Below are 21477 nucleotides of genomic sequence, written 5' to 3'. Positions count from 1 at the left end.
GTGAAGTAAAAAAAATACTACAAATTGTACAAGTTAGTACGTACTTGAAGTAAGTGACGCACTTTAGTGAATGTACTTTCCACCACTGCTTGTGCCTGAAATGCATTTGCACTATCATGGTCTGTATTGATTCTATGGCTGGGTCTTAACAGTGAGTTGAGGGCCTGCGCTCACATCTGAAATGTTTTGGGGTTAACTTTGTGGATTCATCAATCTGCTCCAGCACCACAAAACATATGAGAAACACAGAGCGAAGTGCGAGAGACCGACATTAAGTGGGCGTCTGCAAAAACACATGACTTTCCACTGTTCTGTTTAGATTGTTGCACAGGCCAACATTAACCCGTCTACTTATAAATAACACAGGAGACACAGAGGGCATAAACCAAAGTGCAACGTCACATTTAATCCGTCTCATTTGATCAGTCTCATTTGATCAGTACTTATCTTTACAAAAGATGTACTGAAAGAGGTTAACTCACACGATCTTTGTTAGGCTTCACTCTCGATATGACAGCCGAGAAATGAAAATCTGAACTCACGTGGAATTGAACTTCTGTCCCTGTTAAAAACTACAATGGGAAGAGTGCCTAAGTCTCTCCAGACAGAAATATAAAGCTCAATAGTTCAAACAGATGAGAAATAAAGATGCGTTGTCCCACCTCAGTGAGCAATGACCTATGCGTCAGATACCATTGAATTCAAGCTGGAGCTCCACACATCGGTGATCGAGAAGTGAAAGAGCGGTGTGAGTGGAGCCGGGCCTACGAAGAGTTTCATATGCTGATAGTGTTTCTCAGATTTACTGGTATTCGTCATGACAGAGCAGCAGCACACGGTGATTCAGCGCTGACTGTCAGCCGGAGGGAGATCCTCTACAGATGACTGGGAGGGGGGGGGGGTCCCTGATCAGAATATACATGATCAGTCAGCCCAATACTACTACTACGGCTCTCAGGTTGGCTTACATCAGGAGATTCTTCCCCCTGCGTGCTCATGGCTTTTATTGCTCATGTGTGTATGAGTGCATTTGGTGGAGGTTAAAAGATTTGTTTTCTTATTAAAAGGCCACTCCTATACACCATGATTTTAAAAAGGGCCTCTTTTATTGGCGCTGCTACTTGGACTGTCCTTTAAATGTTTGTATTGTAATGTTTGATCGTGAATGTTTGTGTCTTAAATCTATGCAAACAGGGCTAGTCATTTGTTGAATTCAACTTTATTGTTCATTGGCAGTCGGCATCAGTTAAAGTCAGGAAGAAGCAAGTGGGTTTAAATAATATAAACAAATATTTACACCACAAAGACAATTAAAAAACAAATTGTGGCCGCTATGTCAGACTTTAACAGTTTCTTGCAGCTTTTAAAAATAAATTGTTGCTACAGAACACTGAAAAAACTGAAACATGTACTTTAATGAAATGTATTAAGTCAACAAATAACTGTATTAGGTTAGTTGAAAGCAATAATATTAAATCTGCTGACATAATACATTTCATTAAAGTCAACGGTTCAGTTGTTTCAGTGAAACAGATGTAGTCATATCTACATATACTTGACACATTGTTTACATTGATTTCCTTTCACTAAAGTTAACCGTCGAGCAGACCGCCGTGATTAGGGAATCTTACGTCTCCGTTTCTAAAGTGCACGTCAAAGGAGGGATATTAAAAAGATTTCCATAATGCAAAACAGAAGTGAAATAGGCAGATGGCCGTTCACTGCGATAAACATGTCTACTGTCGAAATGGAAAATGGGCAATTATCATAACCCTCTATGACACACTGAAAAAAGTTCCCTGACCCAGGCTTAGAAAACATTACTCTGGCAGAGCGGCTTAAGAAAAGAACTGAGACTGACTGATTCTGGAGTCCAGCAAATGAAGACAACATGTCACAATGGAAACATTTGTGCAGAGGGAACAAAAAGAGGCAAGACTTGGTTTGCCTGCAAGAGGGAATATCAAAACTCAGTTTCCACTCGCTCTGCGACGACATGCTCACGTCTGCACGGAGCCTCAGGTAGAGAGAGAACGTACAGTCAATGAGCGATCACACGCACATCGGAAAATAGATTGATGGAATTGACATTGAAATCTTCCAGGATGGCTAAGAGAGAAGCTTTATTCTGGTTTAGTCATTTAGCTTTGTGATCGGTTTTATTTGAATGTAACTTTTGGAGTCGGTAAGTCACTGAGTGGGTGAGGCTCTTTCAAAAGTCAGCTTTTCAAAGTCTTTCATTTCAGTGAATCATCGCTGGATTTCCCATTTGATCTGACGTTAAGTGATTCACAAGACTAGATGGGGGACTCTGAATAGTGGGTCCCCCTCAGTACATGACCACGAGACTTCAGGAAGGAAACCACTGGAGCCCAAATGGCCGCCTGGGGGGATCGGTAGAGCTCATTACAATGGATACTAGTCCATGCTTTAGGTCTTATCAGCAGAGACAGGGTATATGCAGGAATCCTGAAGTCAAATGTAATACCTTTTAAGACCTTTTTTAAGACCCTTTCCATACATTTTAAGACCTCATCGCCACTTTGAGTTTTAACCGGTTACATTGGCGACACACTTTACCTCACATTTACTATATACAGTATTGATTGTCCTTCCTCCTTATCTTCCAACCATTTGGACGCAAACTTGCATTTCCCCATAACGATGTTGTTTAACAACCGGCGTAAACGGACCTTCGCGCGCTATCAAGCAGTGAGCGTGCGATGTCCTGTTCAGATGACGTCCAATCCAACGGGATGCCATAAATAAACTACACAGAATCACACTACACACCTACGCAATGATTACATTCAGGCAAACTTTAGAATACAACCTCTTTGGACAATTTACATACTTATTGAAAACAAGCTGCAAAATGTAATACCTTGGAAAATGCCGTTTAACACTTTTTAAATAGCCTTCATTTTCGCTAAATTGATTTGATCAACTTTTAATACTTTTTAAGACCCCGCGGACACCCTGAGAGAGCATGGCGCTGATGGATCTCTGGGGTCTGAGTCAAAGTAAAGCTCTTCCTGCAATTGAATAGGTGGTGGTTGCTAAAACACTTTATATAGTAGACTTATTATTCCACTTAAGCAGACCGTCTTGGTAAATGTTTCCGGTTCCATTCGAATATTCTATTAAAATTGTGAAAATGCCCGTTTCGAAAAAGCTATACGTTATTTTTTTTATCAGCCAAAACTTCAAATCTTTCCTTTAAATTGTATAAAGCAGATGCCTTCATTTGTTAATCTTTTAGTTTGAGTTAATATGTGTAAGGGTTGTAGGATATTTGATCCGTGTATGGCTTTTACACACTTGTCTCCTTGTTACCTTTTCTGTGTGTTTCTTCTTTTATGTATCCTCCTTCAATGAAAACTTTTTTAAAACTCAGATGCTTTGATAGATATAGACGCATTCCCCCCTGTACTTTAATAGGGGGAGTCTAATTGTCTTCTCAACACTGTCAAGTCCTCACTTGTGCACCACCGAACATTTGGTAACTAGCATTTATTTTCCAGTCAACAACTTAATGCTTGGCTGACAAATCAAGGACGAGCAGACAAGAACGCATCAAACTGAATCATAGCTAAATCCTGATTGAATAGCGCGCTGATCTATTTCATATTTATTTAAAGAGATAATATGTTGCTCTCATCTCCACTGAGGGGTTTCCATGCCCCCCCCCCCCCCTCCTCCTCGCTCCAGACTCTGCCAGGACCTTTGCAATACACGCTCTAAGACCTTAATTGTATGGAAAGATGACACAGAAAGGCCGTTTCCACTTGTTTCAGGGGAAAAGACCAGCAAATGTTTGCCATTGTTTTTAACGAGCAGCAGCATTTCATGGAAACCATTTTTCCTTCCACTGTTTTTTTTGTCATGCCATCGAATCAAGAGCTCTGTGTTGTTACTGTTATGGTTGGTTAATGGCAGCATGACGCCTGTGACTGAAATGGTACCATAAACACAGGTCCATGAGCAAAAATAATACATGTTTGTTCAATAAAAAGAATCACAGTTAAATGAACTACAGATGTTTTCATTACTTCCTGGTTGTGTACGCATGAATATCAAAAATATCAGAAGTTAGCGATTATCGGAAAACGTTTTTTTCTGATGCAATATCTTTAGTGATGTTGTGAATTCAGAGTAACCAAACATTCATTGCTTTTGAATGAAGGTGGCTCTGTCTTCCACTGAAGGATCGTTGATGATGGTGGTGGCTATTAAATGTAAACATTTTAGGTATCTTTAAAGTACAAAAAAAACACTAAAATGGGTCTTCCAGATGAATAATGTGAACCAAAATCATTTACAGACGTAGCCAAAAACCAAAGACAAGTTCCAAAAATAAAATGTCATGTTTGATTTCATTTGGGATACACCTAGAGTCATATTTCTCGCCACCTGTCAAAGGTAAATCCAAAATTCACTGGCGTTTTCTCCCCGGTCCGGTCGGCCAAGTCCTGAAAACTTTAACCAAATCTTTCTTGGATTGTGAAATGTTGGCCTCTTCACAACTCTCTTGCTTTATTCATTAAGGGCTCTCTGCCATTTTGCAACATTCAGGGAGCTCTGTGAAATTGTGTCGGGAGAGCAGCTCTCCATGCATTGAAGGAGACTTAAAAAAGGACTTGTATATTGTTTGATAGTAAAGCATATTATACCTGCCAATTTACAAAAAGAAGTCTTCACTCGGAAGCTAGTTCGCTTAGCTTAGCATAGAGACCTGCCAACAGCTAGCTTGGCTTTCTACAAAAGGTGGAACAAAACGCAGACAATCTTTATATTTAGACAAATCTTAGCGCATGTGTCCAACCCTCTGAATAACAATGAAGTAGGATGTTAAATCGGAAGTTTGACAAAGAAATTAAAAAGTCAACCACATGCGAGGAACTATAGGGCGGCCCAATATGTGATGACAATTCTTTTTTGCGACGACCTTGGAAGTTTCTGACTATTTACAGTGTGTTCTTGTAAGGAGAGAAAACAGAACAGTAAAACCAGACATTTAAAATATGTGTTCACTGCACGGACAGTGCCTCGTATATTTGATTTAATTACATCTACAGGATAACGACCGTCACTCCCTGTGTGTATCTGTGTGTGTGCATTTGTCATTACTGTGTATGTGTGTGTGTCTTTTAGGGAGTGCAGGGATCGGCTGGTTGTAAACCCTAAACACTGCGCTCGCAGTTGGAGGCAGCTGTGCATTTAGTCAGGGCAGGGCCAACAAAAGAGCAGCCTTTGTTGTGAACACACTCCGCACACTGCTGACAACTGCTTACACGCACACGCAGACACACACACACACACACACACACGCGCTATCCCTTCCCCTCCGTGCTCTGTAAACACAGAGATCATCACGTGCTGATTAATTACTTAAATGCACGGTTCGGCAGCACAGAGGCTTCAGGTTCTGTCGCCATGACGGCTGCAATCATGGTTACAAGAGGGACTGTTCTTCAAGCCACTGCTGTGATTATAGAGGAGCCAAACACACACACTCACACAGCTCTGGCAAACCTGTCTGAAAGTCTTGCTGGGGATAGACGTAGACATTAATTAAAATAAAAACAGTCCATCAATCATCCATGTCCAAGTCCTGCAACACAAATAAATTCATTGGGTGTATTTATTTTAACAAGCTGTGGTCTCTTCGCCCCAAATGTGCTGAACAGTGGCCATGAAGAAGAAGCCTGTCTTGGATGATATTCAATGAAGGAACACCCAACCTTACTCTGTTTTGATTCAGACTTCAAAGCAGTAGAAATACACAAAGCTGGACATTTTAGTGACACTCAGTGAAGTCCCATGCTGCTTTGTTCAAACGTTCCTTCTTTGCTTTTCCAGCCCATCGCCTTTGTGAGCATATTATAATCCTCGTGTCCATCTGCTGTGATTTCAAAGAGGCTGTTTTATAGATTTATTATAGATTTCTTGTCCTTTTGATATTGGGAATAAGTTTAATTTAACTGCCAACTACCATATTTCAAGTAGTCTGCATGGACAATCTGAAATATATTGTGTATACTATACTGTAAAAAAAGGACAAGATTTTTCTGTTTACACATTTTGTTTAATCTCACATGCCAAGTGCATTTCAGATTGGATGTCTCGGTTGAGTGACCCTGCAGTGGGGTTGGACGCTGACCTCGTCTGTCCATCTGTCTGTCAGTCTGTCTTCTCACCTCCTGTGTCTCCTGCTTTGCACACACACTCATACAGTACACACACACCTCTATATCATCAAACAGACACAAACACAATACCCCATCTAACACACACACACACACACACACACACACATTTCAAGCTTGCTCTGGTGTGCGTCACTAGGGCCATCTGCTTGCTAACCCGAGCAGTTTTCTACACGTTCACATCGTTGTATCGCCTCTCATGCAAGTCTGTGATTCTACCGCAGTAGTTCATTTCATGTTTAATGATAGTATGATATGCAAAGATTACTTAATCTCAGCTCTCTGCAGGTTGGAAAGCCATGAATCTACATATTCCAAAACACAATTCATGTTTTACTAAAACATTTTTCAGTAAGTTAAAACAGTGAATAAAATAGAAGGAGTGGCAGAAATTGAGTGATAATTATGATCTGAAGGGAGTAAAGGTAACAGTAAAAGGGTGCAGGTGATGGCAGAAGACTGGTTTCCCTTGTTTTAACCACATTAATTAAATGGCTATCATTACATTACATTACATGTTACTTGTTAGATGCTTTTATCCAAAGCGACTTACTCAATTACTGTGGGTAATCCCCCACAGGAGCAATTTGGGGTGAAGTGTCTTGCCCAGGGATACAACGACATGCTGACTGCAGTGGGGTTTGAACCTGTGCTCCCCTGATCTGAACACCAACGCACTATTCCACTGCGCCACAGCCTCCCTATCAAAGAGATTATACGCACTAAAGGAATAATTATTGCTAATTATACGTAATTGCTATGGATGATATTTGAGTTTGTGAACAGATTTAACAACTTTAAATATTCTTTCTTACATGTGTATCTTCTGCTACATGTGCATTTTTCACTTCTTATCTAAATATGTGTGATATTGGTGCCCATCCTGATCTGTGTGTTTATCAAACCGGGCTGAATACGGTCTACTTAACAGAGTGTGACCTGCTAAAACTCAGAGCTGCGTTTAGCTTCACGTTGCTGCTTCAACACATGGCCTACAGAGCTGGGCTGGCACAGAAAGCTATTTTTAGCCACCGGCTCAAAGGGAGAGCTCACATTCCCAGCTGAACCGTGTCACTCACAAACTTTTCTCACACTTTTCTTTTTGATAGTGTGAGTGCAGCCGACTGTGGGTCTTTCAAGGTGTGTGTGTGCTAGGGAGAAATCGACCAAACAAACATGCTACATGCTAAAGTGTGTGTTTGAACATGTTTTATGTACTTCAGTGGTTGTTAGTCTTTCACACATGACTTATTGACAATGGCCATGTGTTAATTAGGCTGACCCATGCTCGCACACAAAACCGTACCTCCCCGACACCTTGGCCATGTTATTTATTAACCCCAAAGCTTTAGGACCCTCATTTGAATACAACACAGGGGTTAACAAAGCCCAAAGAGGCTCTTAGCAACAGATAAGGAGGTAGATGATTCGGAGTAGTCTGGACACACATATTTTAAAAAGTAGAGTTTATAGTTGAAAGACAAAAGCTGCTAAATGACTTCACGCTCAATAGTTAAGTTCTCCTGAGCATGCTAATTAGAGTGGTTAATGCACGTACACACGCTAACATACACACAAACGCACACAGGATGTAATTACTGCTCTGGCACACAACTGTGTTTCACTGTTTGCAAGTAGATGATGCAATCCTTCCCCCCCCCCCCCCCCAGCTCCAAGAAGCCAAAAAACACAGTGCGTGTAATTCATCTCCAAACTGCTGCCAGATACAGAAGCTTTTTACAATTAACCCTAACCTAACCCTAACCCTAACCCCCTTTAATATGATACTACAGTTATCAGTGCTATGTGTGTCTATGTTACCCAATACGAAGTCCCATGACCCCTCAGTAACGAACCTGATGAAAAACGCTATCACCATAATCAGGCACCAAGGTTTCCTCCACTGGAGAAACAACTGATGTTCTGTATTGTTTTACATCATCAGATATAAATTCATCCTGCTCGTGACACAATGTAGGGTAGATTGAATCCCACAGCGGCCGCTTGTTTTAGACTGAAAATGAGATTGTTCACAGATGGGAGGGCTGTGTAAATATATTGTGTTAAAGGACAGGGTGAGGGAGGGAAATGTGATAATGAGAGCAGGATGATTTGACTTACAGGAAACTGGAGAATGAGAGTCAGACAAAAAACAAAAGAGACATGTAGGGTGTCATCACCATAAAGTGAAAGTGAAATGTAGATGCGTGTCCACTGGGTGTCTTTATCTGATGGCCAGCTTCTCTTTCTAATTGTTTTAGAGTGCTAGCAAATAGAGTGGTGCCGTGACGCGTCCTAAAACCCGGAAGTAAGTTAGCGTCTTACCACTTCCGGTTCCCTGGACAATAAAGCGATGCAATTTCTCCATAGGATTTTGGAAAATAGCTGGAAATAAGGTCTGTGGTTGAGACACATTGAAGAGACGGATCACGTTTTGTTCTATGACATTAAATCCATCAGCAGTGACCCCGCTGGTGATTTCTGAAGAGTTGACGTGTCTGAAAAACGATGGTTGTTAACAAGTGGCTGAATAGGACTACAGAAGTTGTCGAGGCCGTTGTACGTCATTACACCGAACACGTAAACACTCCCGCTAAGTTTCTTTTTCCCCGTGTTCCGCTTGAAAGCATGTACCTGCCTCCTGCAAACTGTTAAAACAAACGCTTCAACTTGTACCATTTTGAATCTGTATGTTTGAACAGTGGCGGCCGGTCCATAGGGGCGCTAGGGGCGCCGCCCCACCTCTTCCCATATTGAAAAAAAAAAATAATAATAATAATTAAAATTAAAATTAAAAAAAAAATATGTTTAAAAAAATATATATGTTTTTATTTTTATTTTTAATGAACAAGGTAAATATTATATAATTGGTATCAGTAAAATGTATAATCTACAATAAAATCTCGTTTAAAATTGTGTTACGATGTCTAAAGTTACTGATAAGTCACATGTTTCCTGCCTGGCCTTGCCCATGCACCTTCTCTCGTCTGGGCGCTAAGAGAGGAGCCTTCAACCAGTGCAGCAGCAGCCACCAGCAGCTGACTGTTGCTATCTGTAACGTGTAAACTATGCCGCGAAAATATAATTTCAGCCAATCAGCGTCGTCAAAGATGACGGTCACCGGGCGCCAATGTCAGCGCCCAGTGCAGTCTGTGAGTAGTTTGGACAGTGACTCGTATCCGGTTGACGCAGTAGTTGATGAGGATGGCTTCGTGTGCAGGTGGAGTCTCCGGACCTCGGTCCCCGGCTAATTCTGTTCAAGAGCTAATCTCCAATCCTTTCGAAAGGAGAAGTTTGGCAGATAAATTGTTGCTTAAAGACCTTGCACCGGACCAACCCGATTTGAATATATCGCAGCAATCTCGTGAAAAAGACAACATTTATACACGAGGCTTCACAAGTAGCTGGTACACAAGAAAGGCTTGGCTAGCTGGATGCAAACAGGTAAATGCTGTCTTTTGTTTCCCATGCTTGGATATCACTTTATATGTAGAGAGGAGGTTTCCCATGGTTGTTAGAAGTTTATTAATAAGTGGGCATTTATCACAGAAGTGATTGTTCTGTCTCCACGTTTGTTGCATTGTCTGTGATGTATTTTCCAACGGTTATAGCTCCTGTTCTGTCCCAGCAACACTACACGGTTTGCAGCTCCACCACATTTTTGGTTTATCTTCGGTGTCGCTTAAAATCTGCTTCCCATCGGACTAAAACCTCCACGTAATCTGAAGACAGATACTTGAAGTTATTTAAACCTTTTGCAAACTTTATGTTCTTTCTTGCTCTAGCCTTGCCAGTTACATTGTACATAACACATATATTATCATTATGCTAAGTGGTTGTTCGTGTTAGACGATGTAGCTTTTTCATTTCTGAGTTATTGCTATATGTAAATAAGCCTGTTTGTAAATAATCCTCAGAGAAACAAAGAAAAAACACAATTTATGACATTTTGTGCTGTGGTTATTTTTTTTTAAATTGCATTTATTCACAGTTCAGTTTGAAATGCTGTAGTGACTTGTATTGAACCACTTAAATATTTATAATTAATGCTACTGAAAAGATGCTATTAATTTTATATCTCACATGCAGTTCACTGTAAAGCTACTTGGTGAAGGTGTTGGTTCATAAAACATGAACAGTTTTAAGAAAGAAAAAAACAGACCAGTTCGGAGAACACAAATTCCTGGTAAAGTAGTAGATGTTCAGGTTGATAAATAATATTTTCCACACTGAAGATTATGGAGGTATTGATCAGTCTTCTCATATTTTTAAGCCTCGATTTCTCCTTTCCCCCCCCCCTCTAACATCACCAGAAGTCATCATTTAAGGGGTCATTTCTCGAAAAAAGTTTCCGGGGGAAAACCCCCCGGACCCCCCGGGTAGGTCACTTACGGTACGTCAAGAGCCCCACCAAAAAAAAAGACCACCGGCCGCCACTGTGTTTGAATATGGATCTTAAAGGTCCCATGTCATGCTTTTCCGGTTATTACCCGTCCCCTTGTGTGTTATGAAGGTTTGTATGCATTTAAAATGGTTTGCAGAGTCACAATCCCTCAAAGTACACCCTGTAGCGAGTAAAACTCTAACACAGAAAATACCTGTCTATGCTGCCCCAGAACGCCTCGTTGGACATTTCTCATTTTCCATTTGTTTCTTCCGGGAACCAAAATGGACCAATCCGCGGAGCTCCTCACACACCAGGACCTTGAGCGTACATTTTCAACTAACAGGGAGTCCCATTGACTTGCATAGAGCTCCCTGGTTGGTAATAGACGAGTTGGGATCGCGGAGAAATTCTCTCCGCAGACCCATTCTCACAGTGTGTATAAACCTTTTTCTTACTCAATATCAAGCCACACTTATTGTTTTTACTTCGGCTGTGAGTGTTTGTGTGTGCTCAGGATGAGTTTCGCGCTGTCCCGCTGTATCGCCGACCCGGAAACCACACCAGTAAGCCAGATCATTGAGCAGCGAGCCTCGCAACGTCCCGACCAATCAGAGCACACTGGGCTCACAGTGAATACCGGTGAATACACATACTATACAGAGATGCTGTATGAGAAACCAATGTGAGTTTGGAAAATTGCACAATATAAATCTATTCTAGTATACCTCAACAATGGAATTATGATCAGTAGAAATGGCCATGACATGGGACCTTTAAGTTGGCGTGACGTTGAAGCAGCAACCCTGCTGTAGTTCGTTTATAGCATAACGTTAGCATTTAGCTTCTGGTGATTAGATTTACGATTAGAAAATTATAAAAGTAGGGTAGACATGTGGAGATTATCCGACTGAACCAAACGTGACCCGTCTCTTAAATGTGTGTCAACCACAGACCTTATTTCCAGCTATTTTCCAAAATCCTATGGAGAAATTCCATTGCGTTTTTGTCGAGGGAACCCATGCGCAGCTTGCTTCCGGGTTTTAGGACGCGTCACTGCACCACTCCATATAGGATAAAGTGTCAAGTGTGGGACTGCCTTAATGAGCCTTATGTCAAATCTAAATAAACTTTTTATAGACATCTTGTGCTCTTCTCTGTCACTTTTCAGGATCACAGTAGAGAAGGCAAGTTAAACACATGCTCTTCACCACCCTCAGTGCTTTTCTGCTTATAAAGGAAATCAGGTGGACACAAGCCCGAAGAAAAGTTGTTAGTCAGAAAATGATGATAGAAATAACTTACCATCGTCCAGCGTGATGTCCTGTAGGCCGATGGAGCGGAAGGTGGGCTCCTTCTCCTCAGGCTCCTCTTTGATGTCCGGCCTCTCTTTGTCCGAGGGGAAGGGTCCCTGTGGGCTCAGAGGGTGAATCAGAGGCCCCGCTGCCACCGGGGAGAGGCTGGCCATGACCGGGCTGGTGGCCTGGGGGGAGTGCTGACCTGAGTGCTGCTGCTGCTGCTGCTGCTGCTGCTGCTGCTGCTGCATGGGCCCCAGAGGACTGCCACCTGATGTGGGGGAGGAGGAGGTGGGAGACTGGTAGGGCAGCGAGTGGAGCTGAGGGGAGGAAGGCCCTGAGTGGGGAGAGGGGATCATCCTGGTAGCAGGGGCGCTGGACGGGGTGGGACAGGAGGCTGACCTCTGACCCACGGGGTGGTAGCCCATCGCTCTCTGCAGCTGCCCCACGAGGGGGTGGCCGCCGGGAGAGGGCACCTGAGGGGGGTTTGGGGAGCAGTGATAGCCTCCGAGTGTGTGCAGGCGTGGGGATGAGGGGGAGAGCATCGGTTGTTGGCTCTGGGGAGACCCAGCTATGCTGTTTGAGGAGGGGGGAGCTGATGGTGAGGAGCACGGGGAGGAAGGGTACACCATCCCCATCCCCATCGGGTGAGACGCTGCAGAGACGCTGTGCTGGAAGGGAATCCTCTCGTAGCCCTGAAGGGGAAGGGGGGACTGGCCGTTGAAGGGCAGGCTGTGGCTGTGGCCGTGCTGCATGGACTGGTAGGAGGGCCGGGGGGGCGCAGGGAGAGGAGCAGGGGTCGGGTGGAACGTCATGTGGCAGTCTGCGGGGGGGTGGTGCAAGCTGCGACTCTGGAGGTGAGGCAGGTGCTGGAAAGACGGGGAGCCCAGGGAGGGGCAGGGGCCCTGCAGGGGGAGCAGGCCGTGGGGGGAGCTGGACAGAAGGCCGTCCGATGGGTGGCACTGCTCCGGAGAGGGCAGCTGGGGGCGCACCAGCCCGCCAGCATGGGCCAGGGGGAGGGACATGGGGGAGACGGCAGAGAGGTCCAGCTCTTCTCTGTGCTCCTGTTTCACCAACACTGAAGGGGGAGAGGAAGGGAGATGTGAGGAAAACGGTGATACAGACAGGATCAAACACATCAATCACTCAAATACTGCCTGAATCAGGATCAGAATTCCTTTATTCCCACACACAGGGTATAGATAGAGACGAAAAATAAAAAGAATACACTATTAGATAAAAAGGTATGTACATAGTATTTAAAAAAATTAATAAAAGTAAGTAGAAAATTCAGGGCAAATAAGTGAGCAGCAGCAGTATTTATAAGATCAATTAAGTGTAACATTATGGAATGAAGTGTGGTGGCGGGTAGATTACAGTAAGAATATACATTAGTCAGGTCATTGTATTGCAACATTGACAGTGTCACAGCTAGTGATGCTGCTGCTAAGTCCAGTGCCTTCAGGCAAGTAAGTCGGTGTTTCAAGTTTTTCCACATTTTCATCCCCCACAAGTTCACCCAATCAGTGTCTTTGAAGTTGAAATATGTGTCAGTAAAACCAGAAAAACTAGGTCACAAGAACCTAAAAGTCTGAAGAATAGTTTCTGAAATGTACGGTTTGTGAAATGTGTCTCCTTCCAGATGCAAAAAGCTTCAAGAAAACGAGTGACATTGTGATGGTAAATGGGGACAATCACTTTTACTGTGACAGCACACACAGCTCTGCTATGCCAATCGGTAACCTATTTCCCAATCTGGTGCCTTGTGACAGTGAGTTTTATTTTTATCCAGCTCTGAATTAGAGGGAGAGCATATGTTGTCAGTCCGGGTGCCATCATGTGAAATGTTGTGTGAGAAGAGAGGAGCCGAATGCCCCGCAGCCCGGATCAGACCAACAGAAAACGAGTTCAGTGCCCTCTACTCACCCCATCATGCCTCTGGGATTGAGAGGCGAGGGGGCACGAAAAGGCCAAACAGGGTTTATTCTGGCTTTAAACGGAGCCAGAGGGATATCAAGGGTAAAGCAAGGGAACTGTATATTTAAAAAAACATGAAATCCTGTTTTATTATGGCTTCAAAATGAAACCCAGACATTTAAAAAAATTGTTTTTTACTTCTGTTTGAAGAAGACCCCAAGGACAAATAGAATAGAGCCAAAGGTATATCAAGGGTAAGTAAAGGGTACATGTTTTTCCTTCTGTTTTAAAAAGACACTTTTCCCCCAAGGTCAAATAATTTTCTTTCTGACTGAAAACCAACATTGAAATCCTGTTTTCATACAGAAAATCATAGTTTGTTTCTTAAGTTTAAAAAAGAAAATGTGTTCTCCAAAGCAAAGTAGTGTTTATTGTGGCTTCAAACCGAGACAGAGGTACAGTATTATTTGGTGGGTAAAGGAAGCAAATGATTATAAAGGTTTAACAAATAGTTTGCACGTTTTGTTAAATAAAGACAATTTCTCTCCAAGTTTCTTTTTAAACATGTCACAATTTTCTCACAATTCATCCTTCAACTGGGCCAGGGCCTCTGCAGCCCAGACCACAATGAAAACTTTTTAATTTTTTGCCGCCATAATGCAGGCGGTGTCCGTGGTTACATTAGTGGTGTCAGCGACGCCGCTTGATTGACAGAGCAGGGTAACTCTACTCTGCTCTGATTGGCTGCTCTGATCTGTCGACGCTGAAAACAGGAACTGTCAGTGTTGAGTGGGCGTGCTTGCAAACAGAAAGGCTGGGTGGGTGGAGGGGCAAGGCCGCATATACGCACACACACACACAAACTTACACACTTTTGTGGTAAAACTCAGGGGTTTGGATATGTTGCACAAAATGCTCACATGCCATTATATTCCGCCAACGGTTTTTCAGTATGACTAGCTTCTCGAGGAAAATAACACAATAACAAATCAAATCAATCAAATAGCACGGCAGGAATTTGCCTTTAATGAAAAACATTGAGGAAACTTTCAAATCAAAATATTATGACTATCGAGTTGCCTTACTGCTAAAATACTCGTATGAAACTACTGATGGCCCTGCGAATATATAAAGTTTCCTGGATTGCAAAAGAAAAAATAATGTTGGCTTGGTAGTTTGAGTAGGCTTTACAGAATAAACAGTTGGCAGGTGTTAATGTTATTGTTAGTGGAGAAGCCCCTGTAAACCACAGTGATGCTGAGAGAAACGGGGTTAGTGAAACCCCTGTGGAGAAGTGTGCAACACCGAGAGCACGTTACAACTGTCTCTGCTGTCAGTCAAACTTCTTGTCATTATCTTTGGAGATGAGCTGCAACAGGGAGCAGTACACCCCAAGGAATGCAAAGTAAAGCTTGAGAGAAACCCTTTGTCTAAATGTCTGTAAAAGCATTAGCTTGTGCTCCCTTACCTACAACCGAGGGGATTGTCTTCAAATGTAGCAACTTTAAGTCGAAAATAACCAACCCAAAACTTTCATTAACGGTCTAACTCTGTCTAAAAGTCTTCTTATCTCACCTGATAGGTAAGTGAAGCGTTGCGATTGGCTCCTTTTCCGCTTGCCATTGCAGACATAAAACTGCACCTGCACAGCTGAGCCCACAGACTTACTGTGGTAGGGAGGGACCTCCACAATGATGCACGACTGCAAAAAAACACATTTGACATTATTTACACTCAATTATTGCCAACACAACCTACAATAAAAAGTAACTGCTAGTACACAAAAATGAGTACAAATGTTGCAGACAATATGCAGTATAAACATTTGACTACTTACTCCTTGAGTTTTCTCACGCATTATTTTTGCCTCAACTTCCCACTGTGGTCGTCCATCTATGGTTAGGAAAAAAATATATATAAATGCACAAACCAGTGATACTCCTAGTGCAGGCAGGGAGAAAGATAGCAGGAACATATATTACACAAAATATATACGTCACTCTAAACTCAAAAATGTTGATTTAGATTTAACAATAAACCTCCAATTCATAAGGAAAGTGACACATTTGACAAATCAGTCAATCAGAAAAGACAGTTCTCCAGTGCAGGTCTGGATAAAATAGGCTTTTTAATGAAGAATAGACTGAGAGTTACACAGTATCATTGTATCACATACCAGTCACAAAATACATTAAAACAAACAAGTTCCTGAAGCAAAAGTGATAATAAATAAACCCAGGCCACACATGACCACTGATGTCTACATTTTATTATGAGGACCCTTTTGAATTAAAGTCTGCTATTTTTCAAAGTAAGTTTCCTCTTCTGGAGAAGCTCTCTTTGTCCATCTTAAAGTTTCCTAAAGATGATGTCAGTGTGCAGGGTTTTCTCAAACAGACAGGGCTTGAGAACCATATGAGACTTTGAGCACACGATTTCAATTTGTTCTGGAGAAACGAGAGACATCAAAACAATGTCATTTTGAAAGGCCCAGAAGCCTTATGGAGAAAGTCTTAGCAGCTATTAAATGGTAATCAAATGTCCAAATATCCTGCTGTTTGTCTTGCCTGGTTAACATTATGGGACAGAGGAGTGGAATAATTGTATTTATTTGAAAAGGCCTTAACACACTGCCAGGTTTCTGGCTAGAAAACATCCTTTTCCAGCTTTCCTATGAGGGATCTAATTATTTGGCGAGACGTCTTAAGGGCAGCTGCTTGAAGGGAAGCAGTCGGGCTGAAAACACTGACAGACTTGCCGTGTGGTTGGAAGAAATCACAATCATTGCAGCATGGAGAAGAATACAAACTTTGACAACTAAGTGAGTACTGTATAGTCTCTCAGCGGAGTCAAATTAATTTGCAGTTGCCTGTTTTCATACTGCTCACATGGTGCGAGTGTACTCTGCACCTGCACGGCCTCTTCCTCAAAACCCAAAGGATTCCCCCAAAAACCACCGTCAGGCATCTGCAGCATGTCTGCAGAGAGGCAAGCCTATATGTTTCCTTACAAGCACTCAACTGTAAGCCATGTAACATTTACAATCCACGCTCTAAGTAAGTGATTTACCTGTTCTTATCTCACCCTAACGTTAGTCATAGTTGTAGTTATCCATAAGCCAGTAACAACTCTGAAGACACTCGTGAAAAAAAATCACAGATGAAAGATACTTTTTCCTTTTCCTCTGAGCAAATGACCTTGAATGTCTTTGCAGCTGACAGCAGTGCATTATTGCAGCGCAGCTTGTTGACATTCAACAGGCAGGAGCAAGGGCCCCACATGCTCTGTCAGACAACAAGCACCAACAGGCACCTCATACCAAGCTGAGACAATGACTCCATCATCCAGACACCCTGCGCACCCCAGTCAGAAGGGATAGAGCGAGCACCTATTGCCCCGGAAGATCCAACACAAAAATAACAAAAGCTGATTACTGTTTATTTAAAACATATTTGTAAAAGCCCACAGTTATTTGCTCTTACAAGAGAAACAACACAGTGACTACAGAGAACACAGGCTCTATTAGTCACTACTACAGTTATAGCCTTTAAAGTTCATTCTTTTGTATAAACATTCATCCTTGTAAAGTTGAAATACTTATACCAATTATGGACTTATTCTGAACTTCATTGTTTGAGAAGTCTCGTAGCTTTGAAATGCTAATCTTGCTTTTAGGGAAATAATACAGAGAGAAAAACAATAAAAAAGTGAGGAAAACAGACATCTATCACATATTTTAAACAGTATGTACTTTGTGTAGATGTAACCTTTCAGTTGCCAGGCTTTAAGGTAGCAACAAAAGCAGGACTCTGAAGCTATGACTACTACCACATGGCAAAAAAAGACATTACACTTTGACATTTTTCTGCTTTTACTGTAAATATGATCCCACACCAACAAATGCCCCATGATCTCTATGTCTGTACATAGAGTCATTTATAGTACCATCCCATCATCTCTGTGTACTAGCAACCAAATCCCAGTTTCTCCAGTTCCTTATGAATCTACTGTTGTCTTCAAATTCTGACAGATGGTGGAAAAATGTCTGTCACTGCCTCTTTTTTTTCCTTTTCTTCCATTCCTATACTTACTCCAATCAGGGCCTTTCTGCACTAAAGCAGGCGGATTAGTCGTGATGAGGGGGATCATTTACACAAACCTAATCAACATCATCTTCCACTCCCCTTCGCTTTCTTTCTGTCTCTTTCCACAGTCCGCTGCCTTCGTGCTCCATGGGGCCCAGCTTTCCCTTCATACCCAAGATGCACCTCTCTAAGCTTTCCACTTGCTGCTGTGCTATAAAAACTCGACCATCAGGGGGTTGTTTCAACCGTGCTACCTCTCTTTGCCATGCTTCAGCTGCTACACCTCAAAGAGCTACAGACATTCCTACGGGATAAAAAAATGGTAGACATAGGCTCTTACTCGCAAAAACAACACCCTTCAACTTTCTGCCATGTGTGAACTTGATTCTGTTGCTCCGCATCTCAAAGGTGTCTCAGGCAGGCAGAGACTGGCTCTACGATTGCTATCCATTTAACATTTCCATCCAAGGGAACAGCTACAATATGTGTTTTGATTACGGAGTGATGTACAAAAGAGAAGGCAGAGAAAGGCCAGTGACTGAACAGGATGAATTGCAAAGAGAGTTTAACTAAGTAACGTATTTAGCGTCGGCCTTTGTTTAACAGATATAAGCAACTTTCAAAGTCACAAATAATCACACTGTAGCATGAAGCATGCAAATTAGCATACGTATTGACCATATTAGCCTGTCCTGCTAAGCATGTGAATTATAAGATGTATCATTTTGTGTTAAGTAAAGATGACAGTATTTTGAGGAAGCTTTGTAGACTGTGAAAATAAAGTTTGTACCTTTTTATGTTTGTGTAATATATTGATACTGCAGTGGTTTGAATAATCAAACCAAAAGACTGTAGAGTTTGCTACAAGATAGTATGTGTCTGTGTAAACAAATGTGTACAAATACTGCAATGTAAAAGCCATGTCAGGATTTGCAGTGCATTGCCTCATGCCTACTTGATAGACAGCATTATAAGCAGAGATACATCTGTTCTGCACCTGACAGAATGCCCTGTGGGAATAGAGGACTTGTTGGGGCTGAGGTAAAGACACACGTATGTTTTCACATCCCCACTGACATTTATCGGACAGGACTACCATAAAATCCTTCTGCTGACCTCTGCAAGACCTAGAAAAGCCTCTGATTCCAACCTCAAGAGTAGAAATGTAAATTAACAACACCCCAAAGTCCGTTTTTTGGCCACTGAAGAATACCTATTTTCCAACAGACCACATAAATGACACATGTGATGTTTTACTCACGGCGGCTTCTCTGATAAAATCTGTCAGACAACCATTAAACACAATTCGATTTTCTCGAACTGTTTCAAAGGTAAGCTGCTGTGCACCTACCAGGGCCTTTCTCCAGGAAGATGACCTTGGACTCAGGGAAGAAGTTGGAGCCGGTGATGACCATCTCTTCTCCCCCGCTGACCAGACAGCTGGTCAGGCTGAATTTCTCCACCTGGGGCAGCTCTTGAGCCGAACGCTGGGCTGGGAGAGGAGCAGCAGGGGTGGAGGAGAGAAGGAGGAGCGTCATTGGCTGAGCTGTGATTATACACTCTGCAGTCTACTATTCAGGGTGGATTCATAATGTGTAGACAAATCATCAGGAGCACCTTTAAACATTATGGATGTTAAAGGTCCCCTATTATACTGTTTTTCATCAATCTATTATAAGTCTCAGAGATATACAAAACATGTCTCTGAAGTGTTTGGCTCCAAACACCAAACAGATCATTGCAGCATCCCATAATCCCCTCTGTTTCAGCCCTGTTTCAAAAGTGCTGATTCTCTGTCTGTTACTTCAGATGGAAATAAGGAGCCACTCCCCACGCCCCTCTGAGAGATATTTGATTAAAAAGAACACAATGGTGCTCTAGGAGGAGATTCAGGTGATAAGGTGGGGGGGGGGGTTACCTTGGTTGGTTATTGGCTAATGGTTACACAAGCCAAAAAATCGTTATGACATCATTAAGTGGCCAAAATCTGATCAGCTCAGTTTTTATATAAATGGATCAGGACAAAAAGTGAGCGAATCTTTTTTCCTGAATCTTTCAGAATCTCTTTACACAGAGGGGACACATGTTTATGTATAAAAGACATGAAAAAGTGGATTTTGCATAATAGGTGACCTGTAATACAAAACCCCCCCAAAAAATGTGCCTTAAAATAAACCACAAATTAGTGTCAACACCTCCCTAAATGCTTAACAAAAATGGCATGGATAGAACTGAGCGTTTACATTTTTAACATGTATCAGACATTCTTATCTTAAGTGACTTTCAATGAGCAAACAGTAGTTTAAATCAACATTTCAAATCGCCAGACTGCAAGCCGGCTAATAAAGGAGTGTGTGGGAAGGTTTGTGTGCATGTGCTTTTCTGAATGAACATGTTTTGATGTGTGTAGGCGTGTGTGTGAGACTCTGGCTTGTTGACACTCACAGCACTCCACAGGGATAGAAGCGGCCTGCAGAGAGAGCACCTTCCCGTTGGGTTGTGGGATGTGGACTCGGAAGACCACGCGGACCCGTGTGTTCTTCCTTCCGATATCCGTCTCCCCCTTCCGCAGCTCGATGTCTGAGTTCCGCAGCTTCAGGATGCCAGCACAGTCGATGCTGCAAAGTAGAGGGGAAATAGTTGGCTCCTATACGGCAATCACTAAGACAGGCATAAGTAGTGAAGGTCTGGGAGTGATAAAACCAACCACAAGCCCGGTAGGGAGTCGGCAATGAGAGGCAAATTGAGTGTTGAATAACAAAATAAGAATGCCTGTGAATATGATTTATTACAACTGTAAAGGAGAAAATCCCTACCAAATCCCTTCCTATATGAGTTCCAACTTAAATGAAACCAGACCTTATATAAATAAAATAATCAAGGGGATGCAGAATCATAAATATTTGAATAGAGTTTCTGCTCCATGAGAAAGATTTTCCCTCTGCGCCCAACTCTCATGTTGGCTTAAATTAAGAAAATCTACTAAATCTCCCTTGGAAGATGTTATAATCCTATATGATCATAAACATTGTTATTTTTTCATTGGATCGGGCTTCCTTCATGGTGGTAAGCTCATAACTGAGTAATGTAACCCCCGAAGTGCTTCAGACACCTACCCGGCTGTCATGTTGTTTTCAGGCAGGAGAGGAATTTCGAGAACTTTGGTGCTGGTGACTACAATTTCTTGGCTGGCCGTGGCTACAGTTTTCCCGGTGATCCGGTGCACCTGGTAGAAGGCGTGCGGCCTCAAGTAGCGGTCGTCTGCTGTTCCGATGAACATCTGCAGGTTGATGGGCTTCTCAGTGTAGCCAATGAGCTGAGACATGACAGAGAGAGAGAGAGACAGAGAAACAGATGTGAGTTATTGGAGTCCAGATGAGAGGTGTGAACAAAGGAATACTCTCTTCATTTCCACTGACTTCAGAAGGCCACCCCTTTTGGCGGGAATCTAAATGTCAGTTCGAGGGTGTTGTGTTAAGTCTGGCAGTCCCGCTGGAGATTCATCTGGTCGTTTGGCCGAAAAACACGCGTTTTTTCAACTAATGGACTTACAATTTTTTCCCCTCAACCGCCTGCCCCTTAACAGG

The 21477-nt window shown here is 42.5% G+C and overlaps 1 protein-coding gene across 1 annotated transcript in view; it reads right to left on the bottom strand.

Annotated features, from left to right (window-relative positions):
- The window catches only part of nfatc3a (nuclear factor of activated T cells 3a), a 63098-nt gene that overhangs the window by 5614 nt on the left and 36007 nt on the right, over positions 1-21477 (bottom strand). The window contains exons 4-9 of the mRNA XM_034116288.1: positions 21007-21206; positions 20336-20508; positions 19242-19382; positions 15643-15698; positions 15381-15507; positions 11899-12966 (exon numbers count right to left, since the gene is read on the bottom strand). Of these exons, the coding sequence (XP_033972179.1) occupies positions 11899-12966; positions 15381-15507; positions 15643-15698; positions 19242-19382; positions 20336-20508; positions 21007-21206 (1765 nt within the window). The remainder of the gene's footprint in view (positions 1-11898; positions 12967-15380; positions 15508-15642; positions 15699-19241; positions 19383-20335; positions 20509-21006; positions 21207-21477) is intronic.

The sequence above is a fragment of the Trematomus bernacchii genome, unplaced genomic scaffold (assembly GCF_902827165.1).
Source record: "Trematomus bernacchii unplaced genomic scaffold, fTreBer1.1, whole genome shotgun sequence".
Classification (NCBI taxonomy): domain Eukaryota; kingdom Metazoa; phylum Chordata; class Actinopteri; order Perciformes; family Nototheniidae; genus Trematomus; species Trematomus bernacchii.
Note: the sequence above shows the minus strand (reverse complement) of the source record. Positions and strands in the feature narration are given on the sequence as shown.